Raw genomic sequence first — 22,327 nt, 5'->3', positions numbered from 1 at the left:
GCGGTCTGAGCTGTCCGTTACATCCCGAGATCTTCCGCACGCCGATCCCTGCCTAGGGTGGGCTCTGCTCACCACAACAGGCAACCTGTGTCACTGCATCACCACTCTCATCATAAAAATATTTCTTCCTTTTGTCCAATTTAAATCTACCCTCTTTCATATTAAAACTGTTGCTCATTGTCCTGTCACTGCAGGCCCTGGTAAAAGTTCTCTTGCCATCTTTCTTAGAAGCCCACTTTATATGTTGAAAGGCTGCAGTAAGGTCTAGGCTGAACAACCCTAACTCTCTCAGTCTGTCCTCACAGGGAAGGTGCTCTAACCCTCTGTTTATGTTAGTGGCCCTTCTCTGGACCTGCTCCAGCTGGTCCCCATCTTTCTTTTCTGGAGGACTCCAGAGCTGGATGCAGTACTCCAGGTAGGGTCTAACCTGAGTGGAGAACAGCAGGGGAATCACCTCCCTTGACCTGCGGGTCCCGCTTCTCTTTGATGCAGTCCAGGATGCCACAGGCTCTCTGGGCCGTGAGTGGACATTGCTGCACCATGGCCAGCTTTTCATCCACCAGCACCCTCAAGTACTTCTCTGCAAGGCTGCTTTCAATCCATACTCTGCCCAGCCTGTGTTTGTGCTTGGGATTACCCTGACCCATCTGCAGGACCTTGCACTTGGCCTGGTTGTACTTCATGAGGCTGGTAGGGGCCCACCTCTCCAGCCTGTCAAGTTCTCTGGATGGCATTTCTTCGCTCCAGCATGTCAATCACACCACCCAGCCTGGTGTTATCTGCCGACTTGCCGAGGGTGCACTCTATCCCTCTGTCCATGTCTCCGACAGAGAAGTTAAACAGTGCTGGTCCCAGTGCTGATCTCTGAGGAACACCGCTTGTCACTGGTCTCCACTTGGACACTGAGCCATTGACCACAACTGTTTGAGTGTAATCATGCAGCCAATTCCATATCCAACAAGTGGTCCATCTTTCAGATGCATGCCTCGGGTTTAGAAGGGAGGATGTCATGTGGAATAGTGACAGATGCATTGCACAAGTCCAGGTGGATCTCATCAGTTGCTCTTCCCTTATCCACCAGCTCTCTAACCCCATCGCAGAAGGCCACCAAATTGTCAGGCACAATTTTATGCAAAGTATTGTGCATACTCACAGAATATCTTTACTTCCCACAAATCTGTGTTTCCACTTTTACAACGCTCTTTTGAAAAATACATCTTAATGTGATACTGTTACAAAAATTGAAATCTGGACGCAGCCATATTTAAAAAAAAAAAAAAAAAAAGGAGCTAAAACCATACTGTCATATTCATCCTTTTCCAGCTGGGGAGACTTTCACTTGCAAAAGGATGTATATGTTGTGAGTACTTATAATGCTGTAGTTTGCTTAAAATTTATCCACCAGAAAGTAGTTTTAAATTGTAAATAAAAGATTTTGGCTTTTGTTGCTGACAGAGGAAACTACCAGGCAACTAGTATGATGGTGAGCCAGATCTGTCTTAAGACTTGCTATTGAAAAGTGTCTCAGAGCTTACTAAAATTGTGTCATTTGACATCTCTGTCTCAGAATCCACACTTCATTAGATCTTCATCTCACTTATTGCACAAATCATCAAAGAGTGTCAACATGAAAGAACTAGGTATTGCTTTGAGATTTTTCCTTTGGTTTGCTTCCTTCCTTTGATATTGTCCTGGATATACTGAACCTCTGTAACAGGAAAATGGGCAAAATGGTAGAAAAACTTCTTTTTAAGCTGGGCTACATTAGATGCTGTTCCAGACCTTTGACATTACTAGAATAGTGACGTTAACTGGAAATCATGACTTAGTAGAATAAACTAACTATGTTGGTCTAAGTGATGTCACGTAGGCTGTGAGAAACTGTTTCTAGAAAGTATTTAAAAGGCTGAATGAGGCTGTAAGAAGCATTTGCTTAATGTGTCCTGTCAACTGTGGTATATGCAGTGGTAGCAACTAATAATTACTAAAACAATTATTATATTTAGACAATCCAACACTCAGATTCATATTTTTGAAATTGCTTATTTCAGAACTGCCTCTAATCCTGTTCTGGTTTGCAGTTTCTTGCTGTGCCTCTACTATTGTTATCCTGCACAGCACAGTTTCATTTACCTTTCCCTCCTATAGCAAACACCTTTCCCTTCTGTAACAAATGGAAAAATCTTGCAGACATGTCCTTTATTGCACAGTCCTCTTGCATCAGTACTTACAATGGTTCAGCATTGGAGCCTTTAGGTGCAGCTCACTCACCTCTGGGCAAAGTGATAAGTGGCTGAAAAATAGAGTTCACCATGGGAAGTGTCAGTCAGCCTAGGTTTGACGCACTGCATAATATCTTTCCAAAACTGTATGAGGCAAAGTTGGATGGGTGGGGTAAAAACACAGTTAACCCAATCTAGGTACTTAGCCTTGCTTTGTGTTAGCAACAAAGCTTGTAATTCCTGATTTATGTGAATTCTTTTTTTTTTTTTTTTTCTTGAAGGAACTCTCAGTTGCTATGTGAAAGGTACTATGAATTTGATGTAAAGATTTGTTACTTTGGAAGAATTTCTACTATCTCTTGGCCTATTGTGTTTTGAAAGGCAATTTGTATTGTTTATGGCACAAGGTAATAATAGAAGAATAATCAGAGCAATTAATTTGTGATTATGTAAAACGGAGATTTTTTTAAAAATATGAGCCATCAATGCACCCTCATGGCCAAGAAGGCCGATGGCATCCTGGGATGCATCAGAAGAGGTGTGGTTAGTAGGCTGACAGAAGTTCTCCTCCTCCTCTACTCTGCCCTGGTGAGACTGCAACTGGAATATTTTGTTCAGTTTTGGGCCCCTTAGTTCAAGGACAGAGAACTGCTTGTAAGAGTCCACAAAGGTGACTAAGGGAGTGGAGCATCTCCCTTACAATGAAAGGCTGAGGGCGCTGGGTCTCTTTTGCTTGGAGAAGAGGAGTCTGAGGGGTGACCTCATTAATGTTTATAAATATGTAAAGGGCGACTCTTAGAAGGATGAAGCCAGGCTCTTCTCTGTGATGTTCAGTGATAGGACAAGGGGCAATGGGTGCAAGCTGGAGCATAAGAGGTTCTGCAGAAACATTAGGAAATACTTCTTCACTGTGAGAGTGACAGAGCACTGGTACAGGCTGCCCAGAAGGTTTGTGGAGTCTCCTTTTCTGGAGACATTTAAAACCCGCCTGAACGCATTCCTATGTGACATGCTCTAGGGGACCCTGCTCTGGCAGGAGTGTTGGACCAGGTGATCTTTTGAGGTCCCTTCCAACCCTTAACATTCTGTGATTCTGAGAATGTATATACTAAATATACAAAATACACTAACATTTTTGAGAAGGTAGAGTGGGAAAGCTACATGGAACAATGACAGTTCATGGTTTTAACTATAGATCCTTCTAAAACTGGTGTTTTGTTAAATTGTAGAATGGCTTAGGTTGGAAGGAACCCTAGATATCATCTAATCCAACCTCTCTGCCATGGGCAGGGACACCTCTCAACGAGACCGGGTTGCTCAAGGCCTCATCCAGCCTGGCCTTAAACACTTTAAACACCTCCATGGAGGGGGCATCCACAACCTGTCTGAGCAGTCTATTCCAGAGTCTCACCACCCTCGTACTGAAAAACTTCCTAAGATCTAGTCTAAACCAACTCTCCTTCAGTTTAAAACCATTTCCCCTTGTCCTGTTGCTGCACACTCTTGTGAAAAGTCCCTCTCCAGCCTTCCTGCATGTTCCCTTCAGGTATTGGAAGGCAGTTATAAGATACCCGCAGAGTCTTCTCTTCTCCAGGCTGAACAATCCCAGTGCCCTCAGCCTGTCCCCATAGCAGAGATGCTCCAGTCCCGGGACCATCTTTGTGACCCTCCTCTGGACTCGTTGCCAATGAAGCCTTTGCATGTAAAATTAAATCAGTAGTCAGCAGAAGAGTACTTTGTACATTTAGGCAACAAACTAGGAAGAAGCTTTTCACATATGAGAAATATTGATTCCCTGGCAACAGAGGGGTTTAAAAGGAAATCTTTCATTAAAGGGGGAAATAAAGCCCCACCAACCCTCAACTAAAATTCATGAAAACAGAAAGTTAAATTAATTTCTTGAAGTTATTTTTAAAGTACCACTGTAACAGCTTAAGGCAAAATCGACAGAGCACGGTATAGAATTCCCCCCCTCCACCCATACAACCATACGTTGTATGATGGGACAACACGTTCCTCATAAGCAGGAACATTATGGAAAACACAGAATTACTTTGTTGGGCATAAATGAATGAACAGTAATACAGGGATGTAACAGGTACTCTACTTTTTGACCCACTCTAAATATTAACTTCTCTCAAAGTCTTTGTTCAAAAATATATGAAGCCATGTTCCCTTGTGGTTTGAATTAATATGCTTGCTTATCAATTACTGCATTATTGTTGCACTGCATTGGTGACTTCTTAAAATTTCATTTTACAGTCATATTAACTGTACTAACCAGAGATGTGGTTCCGTGAGATATCCTTTTTTTCCCTTTTCCTTTGTTTCCATAGAAAGTAAGGAAATTAAGTGCCCCTTATTTGCTGGAAGTCACCTGGAGTACAGTCTATTTAGTATATTAAATGCAGAGTGATTAGGATAGAATCTGGTCAAACTTTCTGGGCAATAAAAAAAAAAAGCCTGAATAGTCATGGTCAGTTCTGAAGCATGTTTCTTCTTACTCAGTTGCAAAATCACCATGTAAATTTCAGAATTGGGATTGCAGGTAACTGATCTGATGCTGTGTCTCCTGATACAGAGGTTAAGGGAGCCAACACGGTGACAGTCCTTAGTATCTCAAGCTTAAGTGGAGATGCCTAATGGATCCCCATTGTTACCGTGGTGGGATACAAAACTGCTTGAATCGTGCAGTGGAGTGCAAAGGGAGGGGGAAAGACTAGGCTACAATGAAATTACTCTTCCATTCTCAGCAAGCCTATAGCTCAGTCTTGTTTTTATGACATTATTAAAAGTAAGTGTAATACATAAATCTACCGTCTGTGTAGTGCTTAAGTGCAGGGATGTAAACAGTGTTTTTGCAATTTAAATCACTAAGTACTCAAGCATTTTATGGAATGGCCATCCCTCTCTGAGGTCATAATGTATATTTGATTATAATAGTACAGGTAAGAGGTCAGAAATTCCCAACTGCAAACTTCTTATATGTGAGTTGTTAGCACAATTGTGAAGTCAGTTATTTTAAATAATGAAAAGGAATGATATGGCAGATTTTGGTCCCTCTTGAATTAAGCTAGCATTTCATCTGGGATGAGGCAGAGGAGTATTAAGCAGGAGTAATAAAATGCACCAGTACAGGTGAGGAGGAGATCTGCTAGAGAGTGGCTCTGTGGAGAGGGAGTCCTGGTGGACAACAAGTTGTCCATGGGACAGCAGTGTGCCCTTGTGGCCAGAAGGGCCAACGGTATCCTGGGGTGCATTAAAAACAGTGTGTCCAGCAGAACAAGGGAGGTCCTGCTCCCCCTCTACTCTGCCCTGGTGAGACCTCACCTGGAGTATTGTGTCCAGTTCTGGGCTCCCCATTTCAAGAGGGACAGAGATCTACTGGAGAGAGTCCAGCAGAGGGCTACGAGGATGACTGGGGGACTGGAATGCCTGCCCTATGAGGAGAGGCTGAGAGACCTGGGGCTTTTTAGTCTGGAGAAGAGAAGACTTAGGGGGGATCTAATCAATGTGTATAAATATATGAGGGCAGGGTGTCAGGAAGAAAGGGGCAACCTGTTTTTGTCTGTGTTCTGCGATAGGAGACGGGGTAATGGTCACAAGCTGGAGCACAGGAAGTTCCACCTCAATGTGAGGAAGAACTTCTTTCCTGTAAGGGTTCCAGAGCACTGGAACAGGCTCCCCAGGGAGGTTGTGGAGTCTCCTACCTTGGAGACTTTTAAGACCCTTCTGGATGTGTTCCTGTGTGACCTGCCCTAGACTAGATGGTCCTGCTCTAGCAGGGGGGTTGGACTCGATCTCTGGAGGTCCCTTCCAACCCCTAACATTCTGTGTTTTGCAGAGGTGGGCATCCATAGGTACAGCACCCTGCAGAGCAGAGGCTGGCACAGGAAAGGAGTAAGGGAGTGCAGAAAGAGCGCTGCTGTGTGTGAATATTACTAATCATTGTGTATCTTGTTCAATTATTTTAGAGCTGATAGATACCACGTGCACTCTGCTGCTTCTGAACCCCGACTTCACCACTGCTTGGAACGTGAGGTATGTTGCACTTCGCAAATGACATCAGAAGTACCTGGGCCTTTTGTTTGAGTCAGCTGTAAGCTTTGTTTCAAGTGGTAATGAGTGACACAACAAGAGCTTTTCAGATAACTAATGCTGAAGGAATGTTGAAAATCTCTAAATCTCTTGTAAGCTGTGTGCCTTGCAGATTGTTTCAGGCTGCCTTTTTTGCTGTTGTTGTAGTGCAGGCTAAAGGTTACACTACTGCATGTGAAGGCATGTATTTGGCTCACATTTTTGGGCATTAGGAGTCTAATTGGACCGCTGCTCCTTCCTTCTGTCGGTGAAGGAAGGCTATTTGTAAACTTTATTTGGGAGTATTCTTTTTGCTGAATCATGCAACACCCAACTGATGTCTGCTCTCTATTCTTCACTGTTTTCACTTTACACTTCTTTGAATATTATACCTGGGACCTTTTGAGATGACAGTTCAATTTGCTGCCATTATGAGTGCAGCTTGTCAAAGCTGAATGGCCCTCAGAAGATACGCTGCAAGAGAAGGGAAGGCTGTCCTTCATTCCAGAAGCATTCTCCCCCCACTTTGTTCCTTTCTTGTACCTGTTGAGATTGGTCTAGTTTCACTGTTGGTCATGCTGCAGCACCTGTCCAACAATCATGGAGGAGAAGCAGGAATTTACCTCCTTGCTTTTAATGGAGCCCAGAAACACCAGTTCCTTACAGCCCTGTAATCTGATAATTTATTTGTAAATCTTAGAGATGGTGGAATATTCTCTTTCTGCTGCCTAGGTAATACTGGAAAAAGTCTGGTTCCTTTAAAGGAATATTTTTAGAAGTGCTGGAGAGCTGACAGAAAAGTTGCATGTTAGTGTCTTAGAGGGCTCTTGTTAAAAATAGGACTTTTGTAGTTAAGATCCATCCTTGCAGTAGGAAAAAATAACAAAATGACCTGGAAAGATGATAGCTATGGGTAGTTATCAGCCCTAGATATGGCAAATTCAGGTTATTTTGGTGGTTTAGTTTTTTTTCTCCCCGCTGTCCTTTCACTGCTGGTGTAGTTCTGAAGGATTCTGCTGCGATCTGTGTCTTTCTATCATCTCAGCTCTTAAGAAAGAGGGATGAAAGTGATAGCCAAGGGATTACTGTCATGAAAAAATATAGCTTGAGTAGCTTTCAAGTGATAAAATGGAATTAGAATCATGTATAAGTACTAGAGCTACTACAGGAAAGTAATCTTGTAGTACTTTAAACTGAATTTAGCTTTTTGTTCTAGGTTTTGTAGTTGTACTTTTTTTTTTAAATACAGATGCATTCATCCTTATCAATCTGGCTTGTTTTCTGCTTGACAGCTGAAAAAGTTTTATCTTATATATGTAAGAGTAGTTCAAAGTTGTAAGTGAAGTTCAAAATGTTAAGGAATATGGATGAGGATTGCTTTGTCTTTTATGACATTTATGGTTTACCAAAATATACAAACTCCCACAGACGGTGTCCTTCCTCCTCAAATTCTTGGTCAGTGGTCTGGTTTGTGGTCCATTCTGGAAGCTCTGTTGAGCATTCAGAGCGAAGCTATTAACACCAGCTAATTAGTAGCTGTGGAGTTTACCACCAAACTGTCTTTAGCCAAGGACTGCTTTGCTCAGTCTGCCCTGAAGTGTTTTAGGCAGCTGCTGGGATTTTGCTCTTTTGAAGGACAGACACTTAGATGGCACCACAGTTCAGGTTCTCTTCTATCATCTGTAATTCCTACTTGAATAAATTACAGGTCAGGCACCCAAGCGTGTGACATATACAGTCACTGAGCAGAGGACAGACTGTGGTCTGCACAGATGCTGGAGGTAAATCCTTGTTCTGAGCTAGTATAAGCTGGGAAGTGAGTGGGACTTGCACTCTGCTTGCAGAACATGATGGATCTGCTGTGGGATGATTGTTTCATCTTGCTCAGAGGATGTTTGTTGTGACAGATTCATCATATGTTCTCCACACACAAATTCACTGCTTTATTTTAAGGGAAAAAAAGCATAGACTCTAGCAATCTTAAAAAATGAAAAGCATAATAGTTATTTATTGACTAGCCTTACATATAGTGCTGCCTGGAATTCAATGACTTTGATTTTAGGATGCCTTTTTTCCTATGTTGAATTTGATGCTGAGAGCTTCAGAGATAATGGTTGACTCAGTAGCACTGAATTTGAAGATACAGTTTGTTTGAGAGTGGAAGAAAGAAATCTGCTCCTTGGAGAGGAGACAGGATTTGGCAGAGCAAGAAGACTGGAAAGGTCGTGTGGAAAGCTAATGAGCATTTCAGCTCAGCTAGAAGCTCATAGAAGGTATCTGGTAATGAAGTGCAGGAGAACATAACACTTCAAATGTGTTACCTGCTGGCAAGAGATAGATAATCTACCCTTACTTTGGAGCTATTCTGAACAATTGTAATATGCCTGTATAGGTTTGTCTTTTATTTATTTTACTTAGAAGTGACTGGGAAGCAGCAGAAGGGCAGGTGCTAGAACCTAAGCCATGAGAACTGAGCATGCTAAAGAGTAGGAGACATGTTGCTTCTTAGAACTTGGAGCAAAATCCCTGGGCAACAAGACACCTCCAATTGTTAATCATAATTTCAATTAACCTGTGTTTTAAGAAGTTGACAAATCTTCCAGGGTAAAATGACCAAAATCCTTATGGAAGTGATTGTAAAGGAATTGTCATAGGTGTTCTTGTTCTTGCTGGTATACTTGCTGGCATGTGTAATTGTTCCAAAGTCAAAAGGCGTTAGGCAACAACATGCTCGGAAAAGCTGAAGTTTTTCCTACCAGGTATGATAACTTCAAAGGTGTCAGCAAAAAGATAAGCCAAGTCAAAGTAATTTTAGAATATTTTTTATGGGAGCTAAATTCTGAAGGCTGAAAACTTCTTTATAGTCCACAAATGCAAAAAAGTGAGATAGAAATTATATATCCCAAGTTGGATGTTTGCTGAAAGAGCTTGAAAGAGGTTTATTTGGGAGTATATGATACTTCAGTCATACTTGTGATTAAAGTCCCTGACTTGTGAATGTGAAGATCTCTCATTTGAAAATCCAGGAAGCTAAATACTGCTTTTCTACCACAACAGTGAAAGTGAATCTTGTCTGTGAAGTTCCTCAGCTTTCCAAAAGGGTAATTTTACTTTAAGAGTAGGTCTATGTGAGTGTACATATTTACGGCTAATGCCTTAGTACAGGAAGAATAATTCCTTCAAAGTCTTAAGAGTGTAGGTTCTGGGAGGTAGGTGGCCTGGTAATCTAAATCTTTGTTAGACATATACGTGCTTTTTGTGAGTGTTAGACTGATCTAGGCTGCTTTTTCATTGTTTGTGTGGTAAGTGATTTTTACCAAAATGTCACCTTTTACATTGTAATAATGGAGCATTTGTTCCAGTGTTGACATTTCCTGAATTTTTCTCGTCTGCTTTGCAAAAGTCAACACGCTGGCATCAGTCTGGTCAGTCTGCTGCTCCTGGCTGGTATACCTGGGTTTCCTGTTAAGCACCTGAGAGAAGCATCCAGTCTGAAGCATGCTGGAACTTGACTCAGATAAAAAAAAAAAAAAATGACCCAGTACCTGTGTTTCTCAGCTCTGCACAGTTCTCCTCTGACTTCAGTAGATATCAGGAGTAAAATTTCCTGAAGAATTTATTCAGCTGTTATTTCAGTAGCAAAAGAAGGGTCTAAACTAGTTCTTTGTTACATAGTTGTCACCATTTTTCTTGAATTTGAGGTAATATATTGCGCATTGTTAGTTTTGCTACCATGAGCTTCTGACTGTGGGTAGACAGCTCAATTACAGCAAAACAAAGTCAATGTACTGGGTGGAGTCAGTCTCCTACCGAAAACTTGCAAAACAGAAAATTACAGTAAGTGCTCAAACTCAAGGACTCTGGCAGTTTGTGAGTCTCAGGCCATAACTTTAAAACCACATTATGTATTCTATGTCAGACTGCAGAAGAGTTTTACCTTCTTACTGGATAGCAGTTTTTTTCAGAGGGTATTTCCTCCCTGTCCCCTTCTTCTCCCCACTGCCTGCTCCCCAACCTCCACCCCTTTTCCTTTTTTGGTTCACCTGCTCTTCATTTGTTAGTGCTCCTATTGCTGAACATAGTGCCATGTGTATCATTACAATGAACTATAAATTATTTTTAAAAACCAACCCTAAACCAAACCAAACAAAACCCCAAACCCACAAGCCAAAGCAAAACCCCAGAAGCCCCACACCGAAACACCAAACCCATTCCAAAACTCTGGGAAATGCATGTTTTCTGTCTGCAGATGGTAACTTTGAAACTTAATGTATCTTTGCTTCAAAGCCACTATCTACTTGGTAGGAGATTAGGATATGGAGACGAATGCCCTGGGAGTAACTGGAGATGGGATAATATCTACAAACCTGCTTGGGACAGGCAGTAAGACTTACAAAGCTAGAAAGGAGAGTATGGTGTGGAACAGGGAGCTGTTCAAAGAAGGTGAGAAGGATAAATGGCTTTCACTTTGCTCCGTCTGTTGGAGCTACTCTGGGAAAGGTTACATTGGATGAACATGAAGCTTTGTTAGGGCAAATGCTTTCATTTTTTTAAAACCAAAAGGGTTTTTTACTTACACTTTTATGTGTAAATTAATTCAGGGATTTCAGCCTTTCTGTTAAGTTTGAAAAAACATTCTACACACAGAGTATTTCTCACTTCTTTCTAAATTTAGAGATGCTTGATACCATGTCTTCAGCCATATATAAAAAACTAAGGCTAAGTGCGTGTGTGATTGGGAGGTGCTGTGGAAGAGCAACTGTGTTTTCAGATGTGCAGGATGATCCTAATGATCCTAAGCTTAATTTCAAGGAGGAACATTTAATCGTATATGTATCCCTATCTGATAGATATGTATCTGCCTTAGTATCAAAGAGAAAAAAACAAATAAACAAACCAACCAAAAATCTGCTGGTGTTGTTAGGATGCTTTTAGAGTGTGCAGATAAAACCAACATTATTCTGAACAGGGCATTGCATATAGCCCCAGACTCCTTGGCTTTCTGGTTCAAAATAGGAAATGTGGTGGAACAGCACACTCAGATACAGCTTACTCAGTGATTTCTGGGAAGGTTTGGGAACCAATGTGTTGTATGTGTTTGGATTAAGATAAAGTTCTTTGGCCTGATTTATTTTGTTGGGCCTGGTTGAATAGGGTGTGTGTATATATATATATATATATAGCAGAGTGGAATGGGTTAATCCACCAAATGTTTTTTTAAACTCCTGTAGTTTGACAATGAAGGCCTACTATGATAGAAAGGAAATGCCATGCTGGTTGTTATTGGGGTTTGTGTTCTGTTTTCGGGTTACTTCTTTTATTCATAAAGTTTATTTTATCTTTTATAGGAAAGAATTAATACTGTCTGGCACTTTAAATCCGCTTAAAGATTTGCATCTTGGAAAACTGGCGTTAACCAAGTTTCCAAAGAGTCCAGAAACATGGATTCATAGGTTTGTTTCACTTGACTTCTGTTGCATCCCTTTTTTATTTTAGTTAGTTTGTTTCCCTTTTTTTTTTTTTTTTTTTTTTTTTTTTTTCCCCTTTGGTTTAGATAAGGACAACCATAGATGAAGGAGGACATGTGGGAATATAGCAGATTCTTTGAGCCAGTCATTATAAAATAACATGCTTTGGCTTTTGAAAGTACCTGCCTATATTTTACACTTAGAACTAAAATAATATACACCTTCTTTGATGCGTACGTTTTTAATGAAGAGGTGGGATAAATTTTGCTAAAGGTTTATCGTGTCTTGTATCACCTCAAGTTCTCAGCCTGAGAATTCTGATTCCACCAACAGTATCTGAGCATTGTGGGTTTCCCTCTCTTTTCCTCCTTCAACTCACTACTCTGTTGCTTGCTTAGAGGCATTTTAAAGACAAGAAACTCTAAAAGCTAATCTTTGTAACCAAAGCTGGGTTCTTTTTCATTCCAACACTGATATTTTTGGTTTGGTGAATTTATTTTTATCATTTGTAACTTAAGCAATGTCATTAAGTCACCATGGCTAAATGCTAAAATAACAGAGCACATTTTTGGAAAAGATAACTCCAGAACTGCTCAAACACACAAAGCTAACCAGCTCAGTCATGACTGAGGGTGCATAAAATCTTGTACCACAGCCAAGGGAAGTAAAACTTAAAAAAAAAAAAAAAAATCCTGGTATATGTGTGATTTTTTTTCTTTTCATGATATGTTTTTCACAGGGTAACTCATCCTTTGTAGGCAGCCTTAAAGAGATTTGAATGTAACACAGCTGAAAGCAGTTCACAATGCCTGCATTTCATATGCCCAGCATTAAGACAAATGTAAAGTTGATACCCCATTAGGGGATTCATACTCATACCAAAAACATAAATGAAGCTTCACTTGTACTGGGAACATGAATTTTTGGAAGAGGGGAGTGTTGGTAAACTCTTCTTTGATCGCATAAGCTTAAAATTCTCAACCTAGAATGTAATACATGGGATATTTCTAGATGTTATTTAACTTACAAGCATCTACTTAATTTTTATTGATTTCTTTCTTAGTAGCATTGATATAGCAACTACCCCAATTAATTTTTGCAATGTTGGTTTTTAATTTTGTTGTTCTCAACTGCTTTCCATCATCCCCATGCTACTGACTCAAACAGGTTGATTGCTTTTTTTGAAGCAAAAAGAGTATGTAGAAATAACAGGAAGAAAATCTTGCACTTGGTCACAGCTTAGCCTTTCCTACATGGTAGCTAACACTGGCAAACTGTGGTTTTTTTCCTTCATGTAATTGGTGCTGAACCTGGTGTCGTCTGTATCATTATGATGATTGATACATGTTTATGAAATTAGTCAGAATGGTAGGTTCTTCATATTTATTTACATCTTAAAAATAATAAAAATATATCTCTATAAATCCCATGCAATCTTAAATTAAGATTATTTTAATAGTGATACAATTTGTTTTTCTTCCGTGTAATTGCCTAAGCTAGGAAAGTATATTTGAAGGTGATTGTACAAATATTTGACTTGGATTTGGGCGCACTGACCGTGATTGATACATATTAGAAAACAAGATGTGCAAAAATTGTCTTTCTATGTCAGCCTATTGATTAATCTTGTGTTTTCTGTTCCCCCGTGATAACAAATGTGAGATAGAAGTGCAAAGCAATAAAATGGGGCAATTATAAAATTCAGTAAAACTTATACAGTTTTTTTTTTTTCTTACACATTGCAGATACATTCACCAAAAATATAAAAATACATGTCATACATTTTGCCACATGGCCTTTTGCTATATGGTTTGGGAGGTTTTAGATAGATCTTGTGCATATACAGTTAATATATCTATTGTGCAGCTGTCACTGAATAATCCTGTGTTTGTTTGTGGTAATTCCAGGAACTGCGACAGTAATAGGAACATGCATCCAGTGACAGAATAAATCAGATTTTTTTTCCCTCTAAATTTATTAGAGAAAATACTCTCTTAAAAACCTCTGAAATAATTTTTTTTTACGTGCCACTGTATATATAATTTATCTGAATTCCTTGATTTATTTTAAAAATCCTCATTTTAGGAAACTGAAGTAATTTTAAGATCAAAAGAACTTCTCTTTTTATGGTTTTACTTAGAAGTTAATGTTAATGAAATAATATTTTTTTTTTTTGTTAAAGGAATGACTTTCTACTCACTTAGCTTTTGTGTGTAGACATTTTTAAAATTTCCCATTTTTTACGAATCTTCTGATTAAAGTGAAAAAAAAACTTAGATGGTGGTGCTTGGAACAAAGATATTTTTAAAAAGATAAAATTAAGTCTTCAAAATTCATGCAAGTTACTTCACTTCATGAAGTTACACAACAGTCAAAGAACATGCTTTGTTTGGTTTTGCATATTGGAGGAAGCCAGTGTATGAACACAAATGTTTTCAAATGAGAGAAAAAGCAGATGGATTACCGATTTTTTTTTTAAACAGTGGTTGACTTAACTATTTTTAATTTTCATGTATAGATATTTATGCAGTTTTAGATATGAATTGTGAAACAGAGCCTTTTTAAAAATAAAATTAATTTATTGTGTTTCTTTTACTGATCAATTCCTTTTAACCAGAAGTGACACCTCCTAAGAAGTAGCAATTAATTGTTTTTGGCACCCCTGTGAGCTAGGACAGAACAGGAAGGGCGCTGTGTCACAGACCAGAGACGTCCAGCTGTCCAGGGCATTTCACAGGGGCCTGCTGCAGCTCTCTTGGCATGTGCTGCTGCGTGGAGGTCTGTGCGCCTGTGATCCCTTCTTGTCACAGCCTTTTGGGGGGGGGCTGCAGGTGCACGTTTGATGCGGTGTTGAGGACACGTTTCAAAATAACCAGCTAAAAACACTACTAAAATAACGACTAAAAATCAGACCAAAGTAAATTAAAAAAGCTGTGTAAAAATCTTTACCTCAGCAACTTCAAATGAAATATGTGTAATTCCGTAGGAAAAACATTTATTTTGGTTATGCCTGTAGCCGTACCTTGAAACTGTAAGTTTTTTGTACCTTCTTTCTGCTGGCGGTGCACAGAAGCCAGCTTAAATTGTGCTGTGCAGTACTGACAATGGTAAAAAATATTTAGAAAGCACAGGTTTTTTTTATTGAATCACTTTTTTTTCTGTCTCGTTTTGGATACTTTATTCTAGTGCTGTGCAAGTCTGTGAAAGAGGAGCTCATTAGAAATCTCGTGCAAATAGTTCTTGCATTTTTTTCATAAACTTGCTGTCTTCTTCTGTTTTCTTTCAGTGTGCTGTAAGTAGCCGTGGCTACCTACAGTGAGTGAGCAAACAAGTACAGCCAGGATTGAAATATTTTTTAATCTGATCATAGAGACATAGCTTTCAGTATGGGAAGGGTTCAAGGGTGGTTATGTTTACCACTTATTCATCATCCAGTTACAGTGTGGTTCAGATAATTGAAGTATCAGAAAGGTTTGATTGATTGGAAAAAAAAATTTTTTTTCCTCTTTAAATGGCTTTCTCACCATTACCACTGCTCATCTTTTAACCAGACGGTGGGTACTGCAACAGCTAATTCAGGAAAACTCCTTGCCCAGTCTCCTGACTAAAGGAAACTTGGGAGCAGCACCTGTGGAGAGAATTCACCGGCTAGTGCAGGAGGAAATGAATGTCTGCTCTGAAGCTGCTGGGAGGTACCCAAGCAACTACAATGCCTGGTCCCATCGCATCTGGGTTCTACAGCATTTGGGAAAGCTGACTGTCAAGGTATAGTACAATCGTGAATAAAGTCTTATATTTTCTTGTCTAAAAAAAAAAAAATAAAATATTGGTTTGTCAGGCAGATCCTTAGACATGGATAGAGTATCATATTAAGTTAGCACAGGTAGCCAAGAATGTTTTTTAAAAATGGGCAAAATATTGTAGTGAGGATGTTTTGTGTTTTTCTTGCCAGTGTAGACATGTCTGCTCAACAGAAAGAACAGATTTTTCTTGCCCACTGTTGAAGTCCTTTTTCTCTGTTGGTACTTGGTGTTAATGAACTTGTGGCAGGGAAATAGATGTGTGAGCTGAAATAAAGAAGGGGCAACTGAAAAAATAACTCCTCTAGTGCTAATCTTAAAATTCCTGATAGAGAAGAAGGTAATATATGATATATTATTTAGATAGTGTAAGGTAGTGTCTTTGCTTTGATACCCTATTTGGCTTATCTGTGGTTTCAGAATATAGAAGTAGTAAAGGAATTTCAGACAAATCTTCAACTCCAACAGTATTCTTTGGCAGCATTTAAACTTAGGACTCATCAAGCTATTTCAGCTCTAGCGGGGGCACCTTATGTGATGGCAATCACATGGTAGTATCTAAAGCATCAGGACCTGCAGGAATTGGAATTAATGTGACATGGTCTAACATTATATATGCAGTTTTGTAGTACTGTGTTTTCTAATCTGTAGGTGAATTCCTCGTGAGTATTAGGCTGCTACAGTGACACATCACTCATACTTTTTACAGCAGCCACTGCATTTTGCCATCCTGTAAATACACAGGGGAGTGAGAAAGGAATTTGGTAGAGGTTGAGTCAGTATAGCTGTTATTTTTATGACGTATGGGCCAGCTGCTGCTAGCAGTGGATGTCTTGCTGATGTTTCCTGTTAATTGTCACCTGAGAAGCTTTAAAAATAGGTGTAGCAGACTGGTAGTAAATAGCAAGTGTGTTCCAGACTTCATGATGGAGACAGCCCAGAATTTGGACTCATCTGTTTGCTGAGTTTGTATGAAAAGGTAGTTAGGAAAAACTCCTAAGAATTGTAGGATTGGGATAGATTGGAGCTTAGAATTTAGGGTCAGAGGCCTATATTATTATGAAACAGGGACTTCCACGTAATTCGTCCATAGCTTTATTGAAAAAAGGGGAAAAAATATTTGCACTGTTAATTAAAAGTCAAGTAATCTTATGCTTTAGTTAGCAGTAGTTTGAAGATCAGGATAACACGCTGAGTGCTTTTTAGACTTGCTCTTCCTTACTAATTTAAATAAAGAAATAATTGCATTGTGATAGCAATAACCCTTGGCAGAGCTGGAATTACTCTGGTGGGTTTGTTCACTGGCAGTTGTCAATGCTTTGTGTGACAGGTCACAAGCTTGCCTGTGAAGCAGGTGTTTTTGTTTGATGCTCCCAAGCCTGTTTGCCTTGCCTGCCATCCCAGCTACCCTGCTGGTCATCTTTTGAGGCTGAGTACCAAGGAAGTGATAGCTTTCTCTTGTTTTGTCCAACTATCCTTCTTTACCTCTGGCAAAATTTCACTGGTGCTGCTGTTCCTCAAGCAGAGCTTAACACATTGGGAAATTTTCATATTGTCTCTAGGTATTTTTTCATGACATCACCAAAGCATCTCTTCAGATGGCCTAACACATCTGTGTTTGGGATGCTGGAAGATTAGGAAAAAGTGTGGAACATAAAAGATACGAGAATCTTGTGATTAAATTTGTGTCTAGGTAACTTAAAAAGACAGAATTAGGATGTGACTGTTTGCAAGACGTGATATGAGGAAAGAAAACAAGTAGGAAGGAGGACAGGTAAAAAGCAGACATTACATATTTTCACAAAAATATACAAGTTGTTTTCCTGCTGTTTTATATTGTACTTCCAGCCATTTGTAGTCTTGAATATCTGAAAAGAATGGTAAATTTCACTGAGATGTAAGACTGGAACTGTGCTGAAAAAATTAACACAAAACAGTCACTGTCATTCTACATCCTTTTAGTTTTTCAGAGTTGCATCAAATAAGAGTGCTCTGTGCTATTCAAAGCCACATTTGTGCTATAATGCAAAGTTTGCCAGTAGTTTGAGGTGTTTTTCATTATGGTGTACAAAGAAATAGAGGCCCAGAGACATAATGTGTATGTTCTATTTATGTGGAAATGAGACTACTTAAAACAGGTTTATCATTTTTGAAACTGTTGGCCTGCGTTGGGGTATTCGAGGGAGTAGATTGTCTGGTGGCGTTTGGGCTGTTTTTCCTTTGGTTTGGCAATCCTAATGCTTCTGCAGACTGAATCTCAGCTCAGACTCTGGGAAAAAAATGTAAAATACTAGAGGAGAAAGTTTTGGCCCTGTAGGAAGATTTTCTCACAGAATGTAGGTTTTTCTTCTTTCTTACACTAGACAGTAAAGAACATAATCTCATTTGAATACAGAAATCTCAGTTTGGCTTTCCTGCAGAATTTGAACCACTTTAGCAAGTTTACAAAGAGTTTGTATAGTGTTCATTAATATCAGTTAAGGATTTATCAACAATAGACTGTTCCAAACTAATCTAATCGTTTTGATATTGGAATACGTGCCTCAGAAGAGGATGAGAAAGCTTGACTTCTTCATGTGACAGTACAGTTAGCTAATGGGGAGAGACCGTGGGCTCCAGATGCCTAATAGGTGGGGTATATAATTACAGAATTAAAGTAAGAGAGTAGTATCAGTATAATCTGTTAAAATTCATACACATCATGATGCTTCAGAGAAACTGCAGGTACAAAAACAGCGTCTAATTCTTTGAGAATGGATAAAGTTTCTTGTTTTCTTTAGATGGGAATAATCAACTTCATACTTACACAACGTAGAGTGACTGATCGGGCCTTAAAATGATAAACAAGCAAAGAAACAAGTGGTGGGGTGATTGTCATGGGGCAATGCCTCTCTTATGGCAGAACCAGAAGACAGAAGTATGTTTGTAGGACAGAAAGTAATTTGTCCTGTAGACATCCCTAGTTAGGCCTTAATTTTTTTCTTAGATGATTGGACCTCCAGAGGTATCTGTCTTTTGTATGAGTGGTCATTCCCTTATTTATCTGATTATCCTTAGAAGTTTTTTTTGAAAAATACAGTTCCTTTTCATCTCCCCAGTGTCGCAGACCAAAGAGGAAGTTTTAGGCTGCATTTTATTGTGGGTAAGCACTATAAAAAAGCAAACATAAGGTCAGGGACGGTGGAAGAGGGAGTGCAGACCCAGAGGCTGAGGCGAAGGTCAGCAAGTGTGTATGCCGTATTGTAGAGCAGGGTGCCAATCCATGGTGCTCAGCTCACCAATGAAGGTAAAAGATGACCCTTTGTGAGAGATTGTCAGGAGTGGGGAAGGACGTATTTTATATAATTTCCTCTTTGCTTCAAGGAGGAATAGCAAAGGGCTTGTGCTGTTTGGTATGGTAATTGACAAAACTAGCTTTGCAAGGAAGATCTTCTGTTGCAGTTCAGGCATTAGCTGGGTTTTTGTTTTACCTCCCGTTGTTTGAAACATCTTCCACTGTTACTCTGAGGTTCCTAGAGGAAAGGCATCAGGTTTTTTTACATCTCAAGAGGTTTAATGCCAATATTCTGTATTGCTGAAACCTTAAAAGAGGTTTTCTATTCTTTTTCTTAAAAGAGTTTTTTCTGCTCTTTTCAGGAGCGATGCTGGGAGTCATTCTGTTTGCTTTGTGATGGGTGTTGAAATGCATAATTACAGTGTTACCCTGTAACTTTGTAGCTTGCAAACATGTCAGGAGAAGGAATCAGATTATTCCGGATCCAAGTTGGACATAATGTGTGTACCATCAGTTGCAGCAGAATAAAGACTGGACTGATTTTTCTGTTGTCGACCTTGAGTGTTCTATTGAATTTTAGTAGGCTTTTAAAATTTAACGTTCAAAATTCTAAAAGAGTAAGCTCGATTCTGCCAAGAAGAGAGAAGCTGATCTTGTGGTTTGAACTGCAGAAGTGGAGATGGAGTTTTAGCCCCCTTAAGAATCCTGAATGTGGATGGTTACTTAATAGTGCCCTTCAATTTGCTGCTCTGTAAAAAGAAGACAATGCTGGTATCTCTTACCAAGACCTAAAAAAAGTGTATTGAGTATCTCAGGTTATCTCACTATTTATTTATATCTATAAGTTACCTTACTGTTTCCATCACTTATGTTTGCCCTAATATCTTTTAGAGCAGATGCCCCACAAAAGAGGTGTGTAACTTGCCTCGTGCATTTTTGTGGTTTTCTCTGTTGGAGGCTGTGCCTCTTGTGCTGCAGGACAAAAAAGGAAAAGCTATGCCTGTGAAAGTTGCTTTGCATCAGATGATCCTGTCAAGTGATTTGGGCACCTTAGAGAGAGATTAAAAGTAAGAATATGCCAGTAAGGTTATATCCAGAGTATTGATATTATATCCAAAGTCTTTACAGTTAAATGAAAAAAAGGTAGTTTTTATCTCTTTGGAAAGTTTAAACTCCAGAGGAGGAGCAATGTGAGACACAGGTTAAAGCCTTTAAAGAAATACAACCATTAGTTCTAACAGGGAAAGTAAAAGAAGCTTTGCCCACTAGCCCAGCCCACCCATTTTCCTTGAAATAGATTTTGAAGGTTTAAAACCATTCAGAATTAAGATAAAATTTATTCGTGCCAGAACCGATGTAAGTATTTGTCATAGTTACTGTAAAAGCCATTCTGCGAGTTCACCAATGACCAAGTCAAGCACCTTAATTATGGACAAATAGTTTTTTATTCCACAGGCTGTAGGACTTGGAACATAATGTTAGTGGTTGACTCTGAAAAGTGAAAGTGTAAATTACTTTTTTTTTTCCTAAGCAACTCACCCACCCTCTGACATTCATAATACACTAGGCAAAATTTAAAATACTTCCAGCTAATATCCACATTGTTTGGTGTACCCTCTGCCTCGTCTGAATAGTCTTTATTCCTAACCATTCTGAGATTCTTAAACTACTGCTTATTTCTCATCATAAGTGGTTTGGGTGGTTGGTTTTTTTCCCCCTCGCTCTGTGGGAATGTTGCTGAGACACCTACCATCTCAAGAGTTTGCAAGAAGTATAATTTATTTTGTGCAACAATGCCAAGATACTTGTCAGCACACAGTAGAAAAGGCTTGGTGATGATTTCTTTTTTCTGCTTGTGTTCTGAAAAGATTACCACAGTGGCTGAAATCCACAGAGAAAATCTTACTTTAATACAGAAACAGTAGTGGTAAATTCCTCCTTTATACTGGTTGATAACTGTTGCTGCTTTTTGTTTCAGGTTCTGCTTGATGAACTTGCATCCACTAAATATTGGGTGTCCATGCATGTCTCAGACCATAGTGGGTTTCATTACCGCCAGTTCTTACTCAAGTCCTTGATAGGCAGAACAGTGACTGACAATAATGTACTGGTACAAAATCAAAGGGTAAATGAACAAAACCCTAGCCTTCAAAAGGAGGAAGAGAGCGCAGGGGCAGAAGCTGCCTGTGGCAAGGAGCAGAGTGTGGATCTCCCCCACTGTTTAGAGGAAGAGTTGGAGCTCTGCACTGAACTGATTGATACTTACCCAGGGCATGAGACCTTGTGGTGTCATAGGTAAGAGGACTTGGTAAAAAGTGTCCTTCTAATTTGTTGGTTGTTCTTCACCTGGTGTTTACAGACAAATGGTTGTTCTAATTTCAAAAGCTCAATGACAGATTTCTAATCTACCATGTCTTAAGCCTTTGGAAAACATTCAAGAGCATAAGCAGAATTATTGAATGGAAAATTTGATTTGGTTTAAGTGTTTTGTTGATGTAAGCTCCACTTGTCCCTGTAGTTTGTGCAAAAGACACAATATACTTCTAATGAGCCTCCTCACACTTAAATTTTTTAAAGGGCAAAGGATGAGCAAAAGATAGGCAGAAGACGGATCAGCTGCAGGAAACCTCTGGTTTGCCAGCTGGGTGTACATGCCTGACTAGGTTAAACAGCAGATTTGCCAAAGTGACACTGAGCCCTTTTTTGTGGAGTGTAAGGATTGACAGCAGGTTTTGTGTCTGAGGGGAATCTGGTGGGATGGCAAAGGAACTGAAGCAGTTCAGCAGCAACAGCATATTGTTTTTGGTGTGTGACTTTTTTTTTCTTTTCTTCCTTCCTTTTCCTCTGAAGAAGGCGTGTGTTCTACCTTCAGCACCACCTGAGCAGCAAGCTTCCGAGCACAGCGGTGTCACCTGCGGAGAGCAGCGATGACACTCTGAGCAATTCCCACCACAGCCCTACTGCAGGTCCTGTGGCACAAGCGATGGATGTGGATGGTTTGGGTGAATCCAGCGGCAAGCAGGGTTATTCGCAGGAAACGAAGCGCCTGAAGCGCGCCCCTGTGCAGGACTCCCTCGATCCAGAGGTGGAGTACCGCTTCATCGATAGAGTGTTATCCACCTGCAGGGATTCAGACCAAGCCAGGTTTGCTACTGCTTACAGGAAATGGCTAGTGACTTTTTTAGGTCAGTGAAGAAGGAGTTTAAAGCCTTCAGGGTTCTTCTCAGTGCAATATTCTCTTTTCAGACACAAATGCATGTCTTGTTTGCAAGTGTTAGCTAACCACGTGTTTCTCACTCTTTAATGGGCAGCCCTAACGTTCATATTCAGAGCATAAGTCTGTCACTTTTATTAAAGAACTAGCATACCCTTTTAATAAGCAAATACAGTTTTTTCTTTAATCTTTTTAAGGAATCGCTCTGTGTCAGCTTCTTACTTTGGCATTTTCCTATTTTTAAAATTGCTGCATTAAGGGGGACTCTTGAG

General features: G+C 39.7%; 1 protein-coding gene across 1 annotated transcript in view; it reads left to right on the top strand.

Moving 5' to 3' along the window:
- PTAR1 (protein prenyltransferase alpha subunit repeat containing 1) overlaps window positions 1-22,034 on the top strand; it is a gene marked incomplete at its 5' end in the record, with an annotated part of 27,126 nt that extends 5,092 nt beyond the window's left edge. Inside the window, 5 exons of the mRNA XM_008938028.1 lie at window positions 6,197-6,263; window positions 11,648-11,752; window positions 15,319-15,532; window positions 20,820-21,136; window positions 21,692-22,034. Coding sequence (XP_008936276.1) covers window positions 6,197-6,263; window positions 11,648-11,752; window positions 15,319-15,532; window positions 20,820-21,136; window positions 21,692-22,034 — 1,046 coding nt within the window. The remainder of the gene's footprint in view (window positions 1-6,196; window positions 6,264-11,647; window positions 11,753-15,318; window positions 15,533-20,819; window positions 21,137-21,691) is intronic.
- Window positions 22,035-22,327: the final 293 nt, after the last annotated feature.

This window comes from Merops nubicus, unplaced genomic scaffold, assembly GCF_000691845.1.
Source record: "Merops nubicus isolate BGI_N331 unplaced genomic scaffold, ASM69184v1 scaffold22423, whole genome shotgun sequence".
NCBI classification, from domain to species: domain Eukaryota; kingdom Metazoa; phylum Chordata; class Aves; order Coraciiformes; family Meropidae; genus Merops; species Merops nubicus.
The sequence above is the reverse complement of the archived record's forward strand: the minus strand, read 5'-3'. Positions and strand labels throughout refer to the sequence as shown.